An 18,166-nucleotide genomic window follows, 5' to 3' on the forward strand; every position below is an offset into this window, starting at 1 on the left:
TAATCTCTGATTTTATACATCTTTGAACCATTTCTACAATGTTTATTTAACAACCTTAGAGAATATCAGAATGAAGCTGTGGTTTTAAACTTTTAATGAGTTGTCTTGATATGACCTCAATATCTATCAATTTTTACTTTATATTAAGGCCTTCTACATTTTAAAACAGTCTTGAATATTTTTATAGTTTAATGAATTGGTGGCAAGTTGAGTGACGAAAAATGTATGAGCAACTATCTAGATATTTGTTCATTTCAGGAATCAGGAAATACATTGTTCTTGCTTTTCAGTTTTTTTAATAATTGGAAATTAAATATCTTCTGATATAGGACTGCTGCTTGAACAACAGAAGCAATTTGAAGACGTTACCATGGAGTTAAGGAAGATGTTTGGGAATCGCCATATAATTACCGCAGATGAATCAGGAAAACAACAGCTTCTAATAATTATTAACTAGTTTCAGTCCTACTTTAAAGCTCTTTCTAGGCTACAGTGACATGGTGTAATGTTATTGACCTGGTCGAGACAGTTGAGCAGGTCACAGAGGCAGGCCCACTGCAGAGCCGGGGTCGGGTAGAAAGAGTGGAAGCAGTGAAGGTGTTGTGGCACTCCTGCAGCACAGCTTCCAGCAGGGTCAGAGGCTGAGACAGGTAGCCCTGGGGGTCGTTGTCCAGCTTAGTCAGGCAGTTGTCCATGCCTTCTGACAGTATCTTCTTCAGCAGGCTGCGCGTCTTTCCCACGCACTCTGCCAGCTTGCTCGACTCCTCCACCCAGCTTTGGTGCTTGCTGGAAATCACAGAACACACAGAAAAGGAAACCATTACTTGATCTTATCAGAAGCCACACACTAAATGAAGGGATCAATTGAAATGTACTTTTGAAATATAAACACATTCTAGTCTGTTCAGGATTTAACGATCAGACATAACATATTGGCAGTGACTACTCCATTCTTAAATGATAAAGGATGGATATTGTTTCTCAAACAGAAAACACATTGTTGTGGTTTTCACAAGCATTTTATTGCCAAATACTAATTGTGAGCTGTGCTCCTACCAGCAATGGGAAATATCTCACAGATGTAGACCCTGAGCAGGCGGAGGCAGCATGTGCCAACAAAGCGCAGTCTCTCCAGGTCCAGCAGGGTGGCTGTGTACTGGAAGCCTTTCAGCCCTCGCAGCTCCTCCACACCCAAAACCAGGGTGGTCCAGCTCCAGTGAAGGACACTCAGCAGAGACTCAAAACACTCCTACAGAGACAGAGTTAGACAGTTACACAAAGTCCAGTAAACCTTACAAAGCCCTAATTGAAAGAGTCCAAAGTAGCCCTTAAAGCATGAGGAAACATTTAGGGGAACACTATAAGACATAAAGACAGTACTCACCACTGAGACGGTTCGAGCGAATGAGCGTTTAAGGATATGGACCGGTTCACTGGTCTGCTGTTTTCCTTTAGCTGCATTGCCATCATTTGAAGGAAGCCTGATGTTCAAACATAAAGAGACAATCAAAATAATTTACTTACAACCTATAGACAAAATATGCGTGAATCACAATCAATCCAAGGACTTTACTTGCCTGTAAAGTAGCTGTGGTATTGACCTGCGTTAACATCTGTACCGTTGTTTGACTTCTTAGAGCTTTTGAACTGAAAGACCACGCTAAAAGGGAAAAACAAAACATTCAAAATGAAAAGCTGTGTGACCAATTTTCAGATTGAGACATTATAGAACCAAATGAGGCATATGGAGAATGTGAAATGTTTGTTTACCCATCATCTGTTGTAATGGTTGCCTGTCCATGGGAGCCACAGTCACTGCTGGGTCCAGAGACTCGGGCCCACGCCACATACCACCAGCCCATGCAGCAGCACCGGCTCATCAAACATCATGGCGTATTTCTCCCTACAGATAACCCACATTAACATTCATTCCACATCATTTTCTTGACATGAAAGATGCGTGAGAACAGAAGGGAAACACAATGAATTCATTAACTTTACCTGGCAGCACAGTCATAAGCCAGCACGTCAGTCTCAGCCAGTAGATCTCCATCCGTCTCGTGGTCACCTCCGTCAGGTCCAAGCTCAAAAAGCTGCACAACAAAAGGAGTGGGGTAATGTATTCATTGTAAAGATTGTAATTAAATGCCAATAGCAATAGTGAGTATCGTATTTGTAGTGAGTATCGGACAGTCGAGACAGAAAAAGTCTGTAATGACATTGACAAAATGCCTAAAACAATCACATGTGTCTTTGTTTAAAAAAAAAAAAGATAGTCTCTAAGCAGCTCACCTTGATCTTGGCAGTGTACTCCCCTCGTCCCCCGAACAGACCCAGGCCCCCAAGCAGGATGTCCGCATCAGCACAGAAGCGGATGGCCTCCACAGAGTGAGCCGAGTAGCCCCAGCCACCACCGTGACCTACAACATCACACATGGGATCGATAAGGCATTGCAACATACAAGGAAGTGGTTTATCCACTTTTAAGTACTTTCACTCTGATCTGACTTGAATATTGATGTTGTGACTTTAAAGGTTAGAGGTAGAAGAGCTGGATAGACTAAAAAAAAAAAAGAATCAAGCTAAAAATATATTATTATATATCTTTCAGTATGTTGTATCAGGCACGCGGGAAGTCAGTCAGTCGGGGGTGCGGCGGGGGGGAGTGCTGGTGGAGCCTCGCAGCGGCGTGCTTACACTATAGGTGTGCCGCGTTTGGGGGTGCGGTGGGGGTGCGGTGCTAGTGGAGCCTCGCAGGTGGGGGTGCTGCAGCCCCCTCAGCACCCCCCCCCCGCGTCCCTGTGTTGTATCATACATGATTTACAACAAATCCTGTTCAAAGATCCCACTTACTCTCAAGCGGTTCACCACACTGTAGTCCTCCTTAGAGTAGACCTTCATCACTGCCTGGGTTTCTTCCTCTGCACTGGCTACACCCATCTTCAGCTCTTGCATGGCTGCCAGTGTATCCAGGCAACCTAAGTAGACAACCCAGTATACTTCATCTTAGTATTCAAAGATTACATACATAAACAAAAATGTATAATCTAGGAATTCCTGCACTTTATCATATTTTGGCCAATCTGTCTCTCAAAAAAAAATGTACACAGTTAAAATAGCACTAAAATCCCATCACTCAGTTAATGAATGAACATTTTCATTACAAATATGGGATTTATGGGAATATCAATTCAATCAGGGTGGGGCTAGTGAAATCAGCTTTTAAAAAAGAAGATGTCCGCATGGTCGAATATCACTCTTGGAGCATTCATCTTCACATTCCTACTACCATAAGACATTCATAAAAGATGAATGCGACCAAAGACACTTTGCCAGATGGTTAGTGCAGAGGATTACCAAGGATGTGTAGGGCCCCGTGAGAGCGAGTAGTAGTGGCATGAGATCCTGAGGGCAACGCAAGCTCTGGGCTGAGGATGCTACAGCGAGCCTGTAGATCTGTAGCAGAGGGCATCCTGGCATCAGCGATCACTGCATTGTAGCACAGCATCTCTTTTGCAGCCGGCAGGAACCTAAAGAAACACACAGGGCCACATAGAGGGCAAAAAGGGTTAGAAAAACACATTTCAAAAGAGACACATTTAAAAAAAAAAAAAAAGGATAATCTGTAGGGCGTCTTCCCTAAATCTTGAGACTTGGAATGAATAGTACACAAAGTGGTACATACACGTTAACATATCATCCACAAAAAACACACTGGACGCTGCACTAGGTCAGAAACCAGAGGAGACTGTGAAGTCCACCGTAGACGGACAACTTTTGGACAAAATGTTCTATCCATTAAAGGCAGCTCATTGTGGAATAGCCTCCCAACTGAGATACGGGATTGTCCCACTCTCAATAGTTTTAAAGGACAACTTAAAGAATGGTTGAGCAACAAACAGACGTGTAATCACCGCTGTAATCATCCAGGCTGAAGACTTTTCTTTTTGTCGCCGCTTTTAATTGAACTATTCACATCTTAAACTGCACTGTAACTTTTATCCATGTATTTTTTCTTTTAATGTTTATTTTATTATCTTTTCTTTTTAATGACTGATTTTAAATGCCATTTTCTTAATGTCTTCCATTTTTGTAAAGCACTTTGAATTGCCTTGTGTTGAAAGGTGCTATATAAATAAACTTGCCTTGCCTTGCTAAATGCACTTTTATACAGGGGTATCTCCTTTTGCACTTTATGTAGCACTTTTATTTCCTCTTGCACTTTATATGTCGTAGCTGCTACATTGTACTGCCATGTGGTAAATGCTTGTATATGCTGCTCATGCTCTTCCTGCATATCATGTATTTATTTTTGCTATGTTTATAAATGTCATGTTCTTATATGTTGTATGTGACGGGACCACGGATGAAAATTAGCTCAAAGCTAAAATCCGGCTCATTTACACTTGTAAGCATTATTTTTGTTTTAAAGTGTTCATCAATGTGCACTGTCCCGGTTCAAATAAACGATTAAATGAAAAATAAACTAAACCAAATTGTTTACATTGTATTGCTGTGTATAGTTGATATTGACTGACCTCCATATGACATCATACACGGGTCCAGACAAAGGCCAAATCCCTGCAGGTCCTCTTGCTCAGAGTCATTGAAGGTCCTGCAGCTTCCATCCAGTTTGTTGATAAGCAAGCATTTAAATGGAGGAGGCTCAGATACAGAGGAGGGCACAAGGCCAATAATGTGTTTGCTGGCAAAGATCTCTGAAGTTGCTAGGACATGGGAGTTGATAAGAGCCTCATCGATCCGCAGGAACGTCTGGTCCCCGCTGGCACCGATCCAAGTAGCCTTTCGTCCATATTTGGCACCGATGTTGGGCATGGGGGACGGCTTGGCATTCCAGTAGGGCATGTCCAGGATGGGCCGGCCCAGCTGTCCTTTCTGAAAAACAATGAGGATAAATTGCCATAACAAAAGCGAAATATATTGCGTGTAATAAACAAAGTAGTTAGTTAATTCTCTAAACAAGCAGTTGTATACACATTGTAACAGTACAAATGTTTTACTTACCGAGAAGCTCCCGAATGTAAAGACCTGGCCATCAGTGAGAAGAACGGCTGTGTGGTTGCTGCCCGCTGTCACCTGAACACTGGGACCTGGAAGGGCCTGCACCAGAGTTGGAGAACCCCTAGGAGGTAGAAACATCAACATTATGTTGTGTGAGTACACAAGTCTTTAACACTTGGCATCAGAATCAAGTTTATTTCCAAGGAGGTTTTCACACAAAAGGATTCTACTTTGGTATATTGATGAATACACATGGCATATCTTACAAATATAAATTGTAATAAAATGACTGTAAAAATATTAAAACATATCATTCAAAAATGAAACATAGTTAAAATAGGTTTACAGACACTCACATTTAGACCTATGTATCAATTCTGTTAACATTACTTGAGGTGTGAATGACATAAATACTGTATTTATTTTCCTGTGACTTATTTGTATATACAGATCAAATAGTTGGCTATCACATTAAAAACAAGGAGTGTACTTGCACATGCAACGGGGAAGGAGAGGGCTGAATGTGAGGAGACAAAGAACTAATAAATAGACTCTACTAAAAAACATTAAGGTCCTATGTCTTCCCTTAATTACTTTTCCTTGACTTGATTTTAATGAAGAGCAGTTTTACTCGAAACGTCACTTGGGTGCAATTATTAAGTGAACATTGGGATCCTGCAGTGTGCAAGCTTTCACTTTAAACATTTAAAAGATGTCAAGGCAACAGAAGCAATACCTTGAGTTTACATCTCCATGTCCAAGCTGTCCATGTTGGCCGTAACCAAATGTGTAGACGTCTCCATTCTCCATCAGCACCACTGAAAAGCAACATAACCATGACTGTTACCTACTTATTATCTTTACTGCAAGGTCAGACATTATTGTTAGAGGTGTTCGAATACATTTTCTAAAATAATATGCAGTCAAATCTACCCTGGAGCCTCACTAGAAGCAGCTTTGAGTTATATTCCCTTACCTGAGTGGTGAAACCCGCAGCTGACCTGCACAGCTCGCAGCTCACAGTCAAATCTCACGGCCCCCGGTGGGTAGGTGGTGATTTTGCTAGCATCTTTCTCTCCACGCTCACTGCTACCATCTACAAGGCAAACACACACAAGTCAGCACATTTAAGTAGAGAACAGGGAGAGAGTGAGGTTAAGTAGCAACTTCAGACCACAGAGGTGGAGGTCTCTGCAGAGTCCTGGAAAACAGAGCTGGAGGGAGAAGAGGCTTCAAAAGAAAATGCGGGAGAAAGGGAGAAGCATACCGAAAAAGAAAGGAGGGAACAGAACCTCTTAACAGAAAGGCTTTTGGCAACCAGTCCCATACATATGGATATATTGTTTGTTTAGCAAAGAGTTTGATTTCCAAAATCTGTCTGTGATCAATGAGAAAGAGGGAATCTGGTTTACCCTGAGCCCTGTGTAAGAGGTCACAGCTGTGTGAGAGGGGGGGGGGGCTGGAGGGAGGCCCATGCACTACAGTCAATACAATGACAGTCAATACCTTTTTGGACCATGCATCAGCTCAATGTGGTTTACCTTTGTATCTGAAGCCAGCCAGATGAGACAACAGCCTTAGGTTTTGATACAACTTCAAAGTGAATGTAACATAAATATTGACTGCTTCGTGGCTCAAACATTTCTAAGGTGGGGTTGAAAGTTTAGCTCATGGTGACAGCTGTCAATGGGAGTAAAACAAAAAGGACAGAGCGGTGCTCTTCATCTAAAGCAGTGTTTCCCAAATGGGGGTGCTTTGAAGCTGCAGAGGTTTGTGAGATATTCCTTCAAATATCAGTCATGCTTAATTCTTGAAGGAATTACACTATGATAAGTAAAAGAAGAAATGAAATGCAAGATGTAAACTGATGCAACAAACGCGATCATGTTCAGTGATGTCTTTTTTTTTTTGGAACAATAATGTTTTGAAATAGCCAAGAGGTACTAGGATGAAATCATATTTTAAAAAGGGGGTATATTATTTGAGAACCACTTGTCTAAAGTACAATACGAGTAATTTGGAGGTCCCACACTAAAACACTGGTACAGTATTGTTGGTGGGTTGATTTTTGAGTAAACATTCCTCATAAGACCATGAAGGATGCTCAGGGGAGTCACACCAAACAAACTATCCTTACAATTGTGCATCAACCACAATGAATGGTTCTGCAAAAACAAAAAGTAATTCAGCAAATTAAAACATCCTCCGTATCTAAACAGTCCTTACAAAAAGGATACTGCTCTAAAATAGAATACTCTGTGGCGTCTTAACGTCCCATGTATGACAGTGGGACAATTAAACAAGCCACTTATCGTTAACAATGAGTTTCTTTGTGGAGGGTTTTCAAATGGTGAAAGTTAACAGAATTGAATTTACAGTAAAGAGGGCACAATTCTAGACACTGAAAATGAAGCATTGCTTAATAATAATACCAGCAGATCCACTTCAACCTGTGCCATCTATTTACTTCAAAAGCAGCAAGCAGCTTTGACTGAAGATGAAGACCTGCCCAAGTGCACTATCTACACAAAAAGATACCATCTTATTTTATATTATGGCAGGCAATGAGTGATACAGTTTGATATTTTACATTTTCTTAACTCAAGTATTTGCAGAGAGAGAACCTTTTAAAGCTCTAAGCCTGATATTTGTGCTCTTTCCTCCTTATGGTTACTTTAGAAGGAGAAAAGATTGTTTGTATAACAAAAGCAAACTCCAAAAACAAGTTGCCTGTGTTCGTTGAATAGTAACTTGAGACAAAGAACCAGTACACTCACTTCTCTGATGGTCAAGTGCCTAAAAAGCTTACAGTAATGCTGTGACACATTTTGTGATTTCTAAGCCCTTTTCATTAGATGATTCAAATCTAAAAATACGATTTTTAAACTAAAAACCCCTCTTTTTTTCCTTCTGGGTCAAATGTTTCTGTCATTTACCTTTTTTTTCTGCTAGCAATACTGCAGTTTACAGCCAAAGTGACAAATCAGTTGTAACTGGAGTGATTGTAAATCCAGTTACAACTATTTAGGTCAAACAACAGCATTGGGGCAGAGCAGACATCCTACTCCAAAAAAAGAAATGTTGACCACAAAAAAATCTGTGTTCTACAACAGGCCTTTCCTATGTTAGGGTCATATCAAATTAAACTAATTCAAAGGCCTGTTGAGGTTGGTCTTTCACCCAGTCTAGAGACTACATAGTAATTTGTTCCACTGCGAGAGTCCTTCTCTCCAAAAGCCTACATTGTTTGCTACCATGAGACCTGATGAATACACAAGAGTCCTGCCGTCAGAGAGTGAGAGAGGAGGTGGGCGGGACAGCCAGATTGGGAGATGAGTCAAAGGGGTGTCTCTGCACCCATTGAGTTAGTGAAAACCGTAGTACCTTTGTGCTTGTCCCGTTTATGCCTTAGTGCCTGAAGGGGTCTTATTCTGGCTAGGGCCTGCTCACGCTGGTTCATAAAAATGGGGCCGGGATAAACAATGGGGCCTGGGGGAAAAGAAACTTTCACATGCATGCACAATGCTCACAAAATGCGAGAGCACATGGTAATACTTCACCACAACAATACACACACATTGAAAAATAATAAGGACACAAGGCAAGGGGGAAGTCACCAAGACACAACACCCAAGCAAACAGCACCTGGAAGGTATTCGAAACTAAAAAAGGGTGGACATACATATTGTAGATTCTAAGGCTGCCCCCTTCTTAGTAGATCGATTATTAATTGTTAATTTTGGTCCTTTTTGTATAAAATATCTTAAGTCATTTGTATGGTTTGTCATGCTCAATCATTGAAATGTACATCTCTGGTAACACATTATTAAAGTGGTGCTTTTGCATGTTTTTGTATATTCTACAGATCTGTTTATTCAATCAACTAATCGATTTGTCGACAAAATTCTGTAAGTTTACGAAGAATTGATTTAGTCGCCGCCCTAGTAGTTTCACCCTAATCGTTAACCTCTGCTTCAACCTTCTCACTCTCCCTGTAGCTATGTTTAAGTCTCTTGGATAAAAGGTATTAAACCAAAAACACACAATCCCTTCCCTTCCCTAGACATTGTGCCATTTTGTTTCGCACTGATTTATACCTCTGCCTTCCTCCAGCCTGTGCCGGCGGTTGATCCTCTGTCGTTTCTCTTCCTGACGGATTTGAATGTGCTCCTCGATGTTCACTCCTGGAGGGGGAGGGACAGGCACAGCTGAAACAAAAAAAGGCCCCAGATACAGGCAGCCAAGACAGGATGCAGGAGAAGGAGGAGGAGGGAAAACGGAGCAGAGCAGAACAAAACAAGACACACATCAATGAATGATGGAAAGAAGTGATGGAGAAGCAATGACTCTGCACAACACAAGAATAAACAAAGCAACGAAACGTGTGCGAAATGCTGACTCAAGCAAACGCAACAGACAGTGGGATGTGTGGCATAAGCAGAGTGCGGGCATAGCTCAGAAAGATATATTGCTCGCACACAGCCCCGCTCAAGACAGTAATTTATTCCGATCAATTATTGAGAATCCAACACACAGTAACCTACGAACGTTGGAATATAACCTCACACAGGTTTGTGCATGATGTTCTAACATGCATATGATTTATCAGACTTTGTGTCTTTAAAATAAAATGTAAGTGGTGATATAGGTGAGATGTAAATCGTGTATGAATGAGCAAAACAGTGAAAGTATGACATGGCAGATATGAATTTGCATACCTAGCAGCAGGTCCAGTGGAATCATCTCCTTCACTGCATCAAAGATGCCTCTCTGTCTGGCCTCCTGACCGTCCAGCTCCCTGGCGCAGGCCTTACAGCAGCCACACGCCGAGCAGCCCGACTCTCCGGATCCACAGCCACAGATACTGGGGAGGGGGGGGGACACAGACAGAACAATAATCACATTATGATGAGCAGTTAACCAAAGATTTGTTAGAAAAAGGTCCTCCCTGGCCCTTTGTCCAATTAATTCCAGACCCTGTTAATGCACGATTATTGATTTGTTGCTTTACTTTTTATTTATCGACCAATTGAAATCATACATGTACTTTGTTTAGAATAAAGATAAATGTAAACATATTTTTGAAATATTAACAAAATAAAGAACATGGCATAAACCCAAAATAAGTTGTAGAAAAATGTTTGAATTCATAGAAACAATAATCATGTTAATTTGATATAAATACTATAATTTAAAAAAGTAGGCAGGAAGATATCTCTTTAATATCCGAACAGCACAGAACTGTTGCTATGTTCTGCAAAACCTAAATAAAAAAGGTTTTTATTAAGAGAAAAAACAGTTTTTTAGCTCTTGACAGTACCCAGTCATTGAAAATCTTGTAATGACCAGCTTCCCCCCCTTCTAGTTTTGTGTCTCCTTACCCTCCTGGCACTCTGTCCGGCCGTCCACTGCTCACACAGCTGGCCCCGTAGCCCGTGCAGTCTCCACACACGGTGCACACCATACACTGGTCCAGCTTCCACTTGTGCATGCCTGGCTGGCACATCATGCTCTTCTCTTCCTTCTCTTCTACCTCGTCCTCCAGGTCTTCATCCATAGCCGTTGCCATGCTCTCTACACCAAATGCTACATCAAAAACACACAAGACAAAGTAAAGCATTCCGATTGAGTACGAAGAATGCACAGAATTTACAGTATGTCGTTATGTGTATTTGTTTGTCTACGTTTGTCCATCCGCTCACCTTTCCCAGCCTGGCTCATGGACCCAGTGTCTCTGCCACACTGGCCCTTGTTATTCACCCCAAATGTCCACACTTCACCACTCTTGGTCAGAACACACGTATGGGCCTTACCCATGGCAACCTGAGTTACAGAGTGACCCTTCAGGTCTGTGACTTGGCCTGTGGACAAGAAAATACAGATTATAGAGAATTTGAATAAAATGGTTTCCAATGGAGACATATTTATAGACGTGTATAGATGCTTATTTCTTTTTGTAAGTCCTTAATCTTTCTTTCACAGAGCAATGAGGTCAATGACAAGACACTCTTGAAATATCTCAGAAACATGTCTTCAAGTTAAGAATTGGAAATAGCCTTGTTCAAGTCAACTCACAGGTGCTGTCACTGTAAATAGCATCTTTGCCAAACATGTAGAGCTCTCCATCCTTGGTGACGATGCTGCTGCTGCCATTGTTGCACGCCGTGTTGACCGCTGTCTTGGTTTCTAATTTGATCATCTTCTTGGGCTTGTACGGCTTGGGCTGTCTGCGACTTTTAGCTGCAAAGGAAAACAGACATCATCTTTAGGACTTCAAGGAAGATTGTTTTGATGCCATATTTAATAAATGGTTAAAAATAATGATTTGTCCAATGTTTGCCGATAGTTTTTAAATTCTCTTACTGGACTCTCCATCTTCTCCCTTGCTTGCGGAGCCTGTAAAGAACACACTTCCGTCTTCGGCCACTAGCAGTGCATGGGAGCCATCATGGCCGACTGAGAACTGAACGATCTTAGGAGACTTTGTAACGGGCAATTCCACCCATTTCCCTGCTGATGGACCACCCTGCTTTATACCCAGGCTCTGGTACTTTCCTGTGTAGTAAATCTGTGAGGGGAAGATGAGGGAAGGTGAAACACACAGGAAAAAATGAAAGAAGATCAGGAATAAGGAACCGTTTTCATTAAGTGATTCTTTTGAGGAATGTATTCATTTTGTTGGACCAAGCCATGTTTAGCCGGGGTTAGTTTTCAACCAAACTAAACCTTCAGCTAGAGCCCTAATGACAGCAAACTTCCCTGCTGCGCCACACATGAATAAGATTAACACTTCAAAATGTCATGCACTATAAACAATGTGCTTGTAAACAGGGGCGGCGGGTACTGTAGGCTAGGGAAGGCTAAGCCTTCCCAAATATTTTTGTCACTGCATCCTGGTAAAATTAAAATATAATGTATAATGTTTGTGTCTTTGACATTAGCGCTGCTATGCAGCCACCAGTGCCCTGTACTACGAAGCCAGTTCAACAGACCCTGGATATGTTTGAGTTAGCCTATCTAACTAACCCTAACAAACGAGATCTCGCCAAGCGGTCCTACGACGCTGGTTATCAACTCGGTAAATCGACCCAGGGTTTCGTCAACTTAAAGGTCCCATGTCATGCTTTTCCGGTTATTACCCTTCCCCTTGTGTGTCATGTAGATTTTTATGCATGTAAACGGTCTGCAGAGTTACAAACCCTCAAAGTACACCCTGTAGCGAGTAAAACTCTAACACAGAAAAGACCTGTCTATGCTGCCCCAGAACGCCTCGTTGGAGATTTATTTCTCCATTTTGTTCTTCCCGAGTATGGTGACGTGACCATACCCAGGTCCAAATGGACCAATCCGTGGAGCTCCTCACACACACACACTCACTCAGCCTTATCTTTTCTCAGCCTCGGCTCCGTGGAGCTCCACTCACAGTTCGCTACACACTCACGTGTGTGGCGAACTGTGGCTGTCTCGCAGACCCCACGCAGCAACCAGGAAACGACACGAGTAATCCAGCTCACACTGTCCGCTCCTCGAGCGGAGCAGCGAGCCCCGCAATGTCCCGCCAACACGGCACCCAGACCCCACGCAGCATTCTCATCAGTTTGTCATTACTGGTGTCATTTTCTGGTTGCTAACAAACGCCATTGTAACACATACACACACACATCAGAGCACAGTGGGCTCATAGGGAGGGGGGAGGGCAGGAGCTCCAACAAGGCGTGTAGGACAGAGAGTGAATATCGTACAAAATATCCAGCTGAGTGATGAGTACACTTTAAGCAAAGACAAAAGTTCAGCTGATTCTATTTTTACCCATACAGCCAATGTGGGTTGGGGTTATATGAAGATAAAGAGTGTTGAGAGATTAGGCTTTTACACTGACACAAACTGTGCAAGAGGCAACTGCCCTGCTTTGCTATCTACACAAGAGGCACCCTGCACCACCCTTCATCTAGACACACATCCACACCCTCCACACACCCTAACCAACAACATTGTTAGCGTTTTTCTCTTACTAAGACTGTAAAAATGTGACCTATCTTCTTCATCAGAGCACTGCCTACATACAGTACAGCCATTGGTCCCAGTGTGCTCGATAAGAAACCCTATAATCTGACATCTAGAAGTATACAGGGTGTATTTCTCATAGAAAAAGACATTCATAAATAAACCTTTACTATAATGTGTTAAAACGTGTTGTCCAAAGCTTCACTCCACTCCTGAAAGTGGACATTATGCAATAGGTAGGTTCTACTCTAGCTGGGTGAAATGCACTATTAGTAATAGTCATTGTTTACGGTGTAATAGTAATTTTATACGGTGGGCCAGTGTGACAAAGAATGAAGAAAACTCATGCAAAAACACAATTAATTTAGAACTTTTTCCCAGATTCATCTCTCCTATCATTTGCAAGAAAAAAAGAGATCAGTGGTTGAATCTGTTACAACTTTCTTTTTCATTTCAGAGAAGATTTTTAACTCTTACCTTTCCCGAGGCAGTCTTCATCAAAGCAAACTCCCTGCCTGCTCCAAGCAGTGCTGCCTCCTCATCAAAGCCTGTGCCTGAGAGAACAACATACTATTTAGAGCCAATTCCACAGTGAGACAAGTTGGACAGTATGCTTTTTGATTTCATATTTTATTAAGTATAATATGATTATTATATTTGATCACTTACTGATGATGTGCAGGTCCTTCTCGAGGTCAAATAGAGAGATGCCGCAGGCATGAAGGCATTTCCTTGCCAGCTTAATGCAGTTCCTGCTGCAGGGTCGGGTCTGAGCTCATACTATAGATCCGCACCACAAAACCGTCCTGCAGGAGCCAGGGCAGACGGGAGGAAAAGATGTTTAGTTTCACAACCCAACATTGCTGCAGTGTGGAACTTAAAGTTCATATAACAATTTGAGGAAGTATGGTTTCTGGTTTAATGAAAACATGACAACTAGAAAAATGTTGAGCTCTTAAAAAAGGAAATCTAAATGTTTTCAGAAATATGATTACTACTTCTTTACCACTTGTATTTATCACTCTCATGTATGCACACAAAAAACACTTGAACAATTTCAAGGATTTCTTTAAATCTCAATAATTGGTTTTAGGACACACTGGACATAATACTATGGACATTTAAACATTAGATTTGCATGTGTTCCTGATTTTATTGGGGAACGAAGTAATGCATTTGATAAACACATGAATGAAGACCTTTATTGGGTCATGGATATGTATATAATCTGGATGGTCTGCCGTATGTTTGGGTCAATCTACTGAGGGTGTGGCTTGGGGTTATAAACTATGTGCATACATTTCTTAATAACATGGGAAACTTAATCTCGGTGTTAATAGCATATCCATATATAATATAGAAAATAAACCAGAAAGGGTATGACAGTTATTAACAACTCGCTGACTCAGTTCAACAGCTGATGTACCAGAGACGTGTTGGGTTAGTCAGACTGCAGGGGATGTGGCGGAAAAGGACCATTTACAGGGGAGGAACAAAGTGAAAAAGATGAACACACAAGGAAATAATTGGAAGAGAAGGGGGATATAAAAAGAGGATGAGGGATAATGTGGGGATGGTCTGGTCTCCACTGTGTTGTAATGACACACTCATCATGTGCTTTGACTCCTGCAGAGCCATGTGCCACTTCAATCATTTAAGAGCCTCTATCCTGTTGCCAGTATCACACCCCAGGCCTTGACTTCTCCTCCCTACCATCTTTCCTGACTCTCCCCTTGACCTCCTAATAGTTTACCCCACCCATGTTTTTCTTCCCAGCATCTGAAACCCGTCATAGTGCGTCTCACATGGTTTCCCTCAGCCGCTAAGTGGTCTGCGCTGCGGATGCATTTCAGGCTGCTCACTAAAATGCATGCAGCTTCTGAGGACTCCCCCATCCTCCCCCCACAGAGTATCCCGCCCCCATGATTAGCCTAGAAACTGCTATCTGGCTAGCTGCAACGGCAGATATATGGATTTCACATCTTCCCCTCCCCCGCTCACATTACATAGTGCTTATGCAGATAACTGCTTGAGAGATTAAGCTCTCTGGAGAATACCCACATCTGGTGCCACTGCCCTCACTGCCACACCCACATTTAGACAACACACAGCTACACTACCTTCCCTCTGTGACACAGCTGGTGATCAGCTGAGAGTCATTAAAAATTAGTCTGGGGCCTCTACAGCAGTGAAAGTGGCAGTTGGTTCACAGGGCACTTGAAGAGGAACTAAATATTGTTTTGTTTTTTAAGGGAAAACATGTATTGAAAAAATTCTTAACCAGTTTCACCCAAAAATGATGAGTAAATAAGGGTTTGGCTACACAACCACGTGTATTAACGATGAAAGGCCACATATCTTTTAGTAGGGACGACTGAAACTGAAAAAGACCTCCCTCTCTTTGAGATTGAGATGACCATTAGCCCATAATAAACACTATGATGTGGTTCAGGATGTCAATGTCCACTGAAGCCGTAACTCACATGCTGTACTGCCTGCAGGCAATTTACCTTAATTAACAGACTATACATTTGAAGCGCCAAAAGGTCATATTACTGAAACGTCCTTGGTGATTCTGGTCTTGAGACCTCTGTTGCATGATGATTGTCCAGTGTGCCATAAAATATTCTACTTTTGAATATAGATGATGCGCGATATATAAATATGTAATAAGCATCTCTAGCAGGAATTTTAAACGTACATCTTTGCAGGCTGCGATCTGGTTGATGTACTCTCCGTCTGGAAGATGATGTTCTGTCCGTCTGAATGTTGACCTGCAAATAAAAGGGAAGTTGATAATGAATAAACCAAATATTGTTAGGGGAAATCTTCACTATTTTAATCCAAATAGGTGTTTTTTTATAGAAGCAAAAAAAACGTGTTTCTTGGCACCTGGCATGGTGATAGTCCCCTCCTGCTCCAGAGTCTCAGGATTGATCTTGATGGCCGACATGGTGTGGTTACATGTTTCCCGATACAACAAGTACCCCTGAAGACACAAAACAAACACTGATGCTAGTCGACAATCACTAAGGATAATCGCTAACTGAAGCCCTGCAGGATGTTGATGCTAATGGAATGATACGGTTTTAAAAGCTATTAGTAGTCTGAAACGTACTCCTTTTCATATTCACACCACATCAGCAGTTGCTATTAAAGTTTTAATGACAAAGTATACAACTGTCATAGTGCAAACACCAAACTAAGCACTGACTGCAAATAACCAACATCATTGAAGTCACATGGAGGTCGACTCTTAGGTTAAACATGACCTGAATTGTGTACGCACTTAAAGCACTTTCAAAAGACACTTCACTGAATTAAATGTGAAGAGCATCTTAATGAAACCTACCTGAGCGAAGCCAAGCCATGATCTCTTCTCCTTTCGATTCCTGGTACGAGACGTAGAGTTGTATACGTGGCCCTGTGGGGCAATAAAAACACATGAGCATACAACAACAAGCACTGACAAACCTTAATGTTATGCAGATGAAAAATCTGCAGAAATACACATCCATTTTGTTGTTTTAACAAATATCCCATTATTATTATTATTATGTCATATTATATTAATACATTTTTTATCAGAATTCCAGCTGCTGTCTAGTAGCATTATTTTGTACTGCTAACACCTAAAAACCTACTTTCATTTATATAAATGTACTGAAATAATTGGGAAATATTCAGTTACTAAACAGTTAAAAAATAACCACAACGACATCTGTGAAATGTCTATAAAGTTGAATCCAACCATCTCATACCTTTATGTAGACAACGTATTTTTCAGAATTGAATATGACACTATATAAACATGACACAAATAAACAGACAACTGAAAGTTAACGTAGTTGCCGTCCTTTGAAAACCAAGCCAAGAATCTACAAATGTAGGGATGTGGTTATCACCATAGACTGTATATAAAGGGTTAAACTCAACAGTCAGCGCGTTCAGCTTTGATTGGTACGTACCCTGACAGTGCCACTGTATCCAGAGCCCACTTTGTAGAGCCCATCCTTGCACAGCAAATACAGGAAGGAGCCATCAGTCTGTAGGAGACAGCGCTCATCCTCATCAATGGCCACCTCTTTCAGGCTCCACTTGTTCATCAGAGCTGCGCGCTTGATGCCATTCCCAAACCAATCCTGGATTTGAATCTTTCCCACCAGGACAGCCTGCACACTCCTCTGCAGGGCGTTCAGTATAGTGGGAACCTAGTGTGGGGGACAAGGAGGAGGGTGAGGGAAATTAGCAGAACTGCAAACCTCTGATGTGACATAATGGGGTGTATTTTGTGAAGTCGCCCATGCACAAGTGGGAACTGGCTTTGCTGCTGATAGTCAGAATCTCATATTTGTGACTTGAGTCTGTGGTTAATGGACCTGCATATTTGCGCTCTTCTCATTCTGCCGAAACGCTTTTTCACACACACATTTTAAAACATCCCTTGGTTACACTCACCGCTGATCTTACTTTTCACACACATGCAAACAAACATAAACATACAGGCGTGTACCGCACATAAACCCACACAGCCTGCCTGCTATTGTAATGACTCACAGTCCAGCCAATGCCTAAAAGATGAGTAATCAGGAAATAGAAACACAAGGGGGATAAACGTGTGAGGCTAAAAAGACTTTGTCCAAGTGTAGTCATTGTATCTGTATGCAGGTAAAGGTGAAACTATTTTAAGGTCTCAAAGCCTTTTCACAACATTAAATGAGGTGCTGTCTCTTAAAGGTGATCAAAAGTTTTTAGCATGAACTGTTTTGATATAAATCAGAAGAAATAAAACAAAGGAAGAAAGAAACTTGGAGAGGATCATTGACAAACTAGAGATTGAAACTGAAGACCGGATAATTGGCGTATGAATGCAGCCAGGAAAGGTTAGAGTGGCTTGACATTTTCCAAAACTCAATTTGTGCTGTCCAGACACTGCCTGAAATCTCTTCTTATAAAGGAAATGCATGTTGAAGCCAAAGGTCCCTTTATACCTCTATCATGCACTTTGGCGATCTCAGGCATTTCTACTAATCAGAAGAAAAAGCTTCAATCTGTTATAGAGATGTACACGTTTATTGGTAGATGTTGGTTTGAACATAATTATTCTAGTTTGGGTATATACGATATATGCCATTCCAGC

General features: G+C 41.6%; 1 protein-coding gene across 1 annotated transcript in view; it reads right to left on the reverse strand.

The window, feature by feature from the left end:
* The window catches only part of mycbp2 (MYC binding protein 2), a 66,222-nt gene that overhangs the window by 33,983 nt on the left and 14,073 nt on the right, over nt 1-18,166 (reverse strand). The window contains 32 exon segments of the mRNA XM_034128597.1: nt 517-593; nt 596-774; nt 1,035-1,249; nt 1,385-1,481; nt 1,578-1,596; nt 1,599-1,660; nt 1,771-1,860; nt 1,862-1,903; nt 2,002-2,093; nt 2,293-2,420; nt 2,850-2,978; nt 3,358-3,530; nt 4,539-4,557; nt 4,560-4,896; nt 5,026-5,143; nt 5,759-5,840; nt 5,999-6,118; nt 8,407-8,511; nt 9,120-9,230; nt 9,741-9,886; nt 10,404-10,608; nt 10,725-10,883; nt 11,098-11,262; nt 11,386-11,590; nt 13,504-13,580; nt 13,696-13,772; nt 13,774-13,832; nt 15,728-15,768; nt 15,771-15,800; nt 15,919-16,015; nt 16,379-16,450; nt 16,995-17,237. Of these exon segments, the coding sequence (XP_033984488.1) occupies nt 517-593; nt 596-774; nt 1,035-1,249; nt 1,385-1,481; nt 1,578-1,596; nt 1,599-1,660; nt 1,771-1,860; nt 1,862-1,903; nt 2,002-2,093; nt 2,293-2,420; nt 2,850-2,978; nt 3,358-3,530; nt 4,539-4,557; nt 4,560-4,896; nt 5,026-5,143; nt 5,759-5,840; nt 5,999-6,118; nt 8,407-8,511; nt 9,120-9,230; nt 9,741-9,886; nt 10,404-10,608; nt 10,725-10,883; nt 11,098-11,262; nt 11,386-11,590; nt 13,504-13,580; nt 13,696-13,772; nt 13,774-13,832; nt 15,728-15,768; nt 15,771-15,800; nt 15,919-16,015; nt 16,379-16,450; nt 16,995-17,237 (3,771 nt within the window).

Source organism: Trematomus bernacchii, unplaced genomic scaffold, assembly GCF_902827165.1.
Source record: "Trematomus bernacchii unplaced genomic scaffold, fTreBer1.1, whole genome shotgun sequence".
In the NCBI taxonomy this organism is placed as follows: domain Eukaryota; kingdom Metazoa; phylum Chordata; class Actinopteri; order Perciformes; family Nototheniidae; genus Trematomus; species Trematomus bernacchii.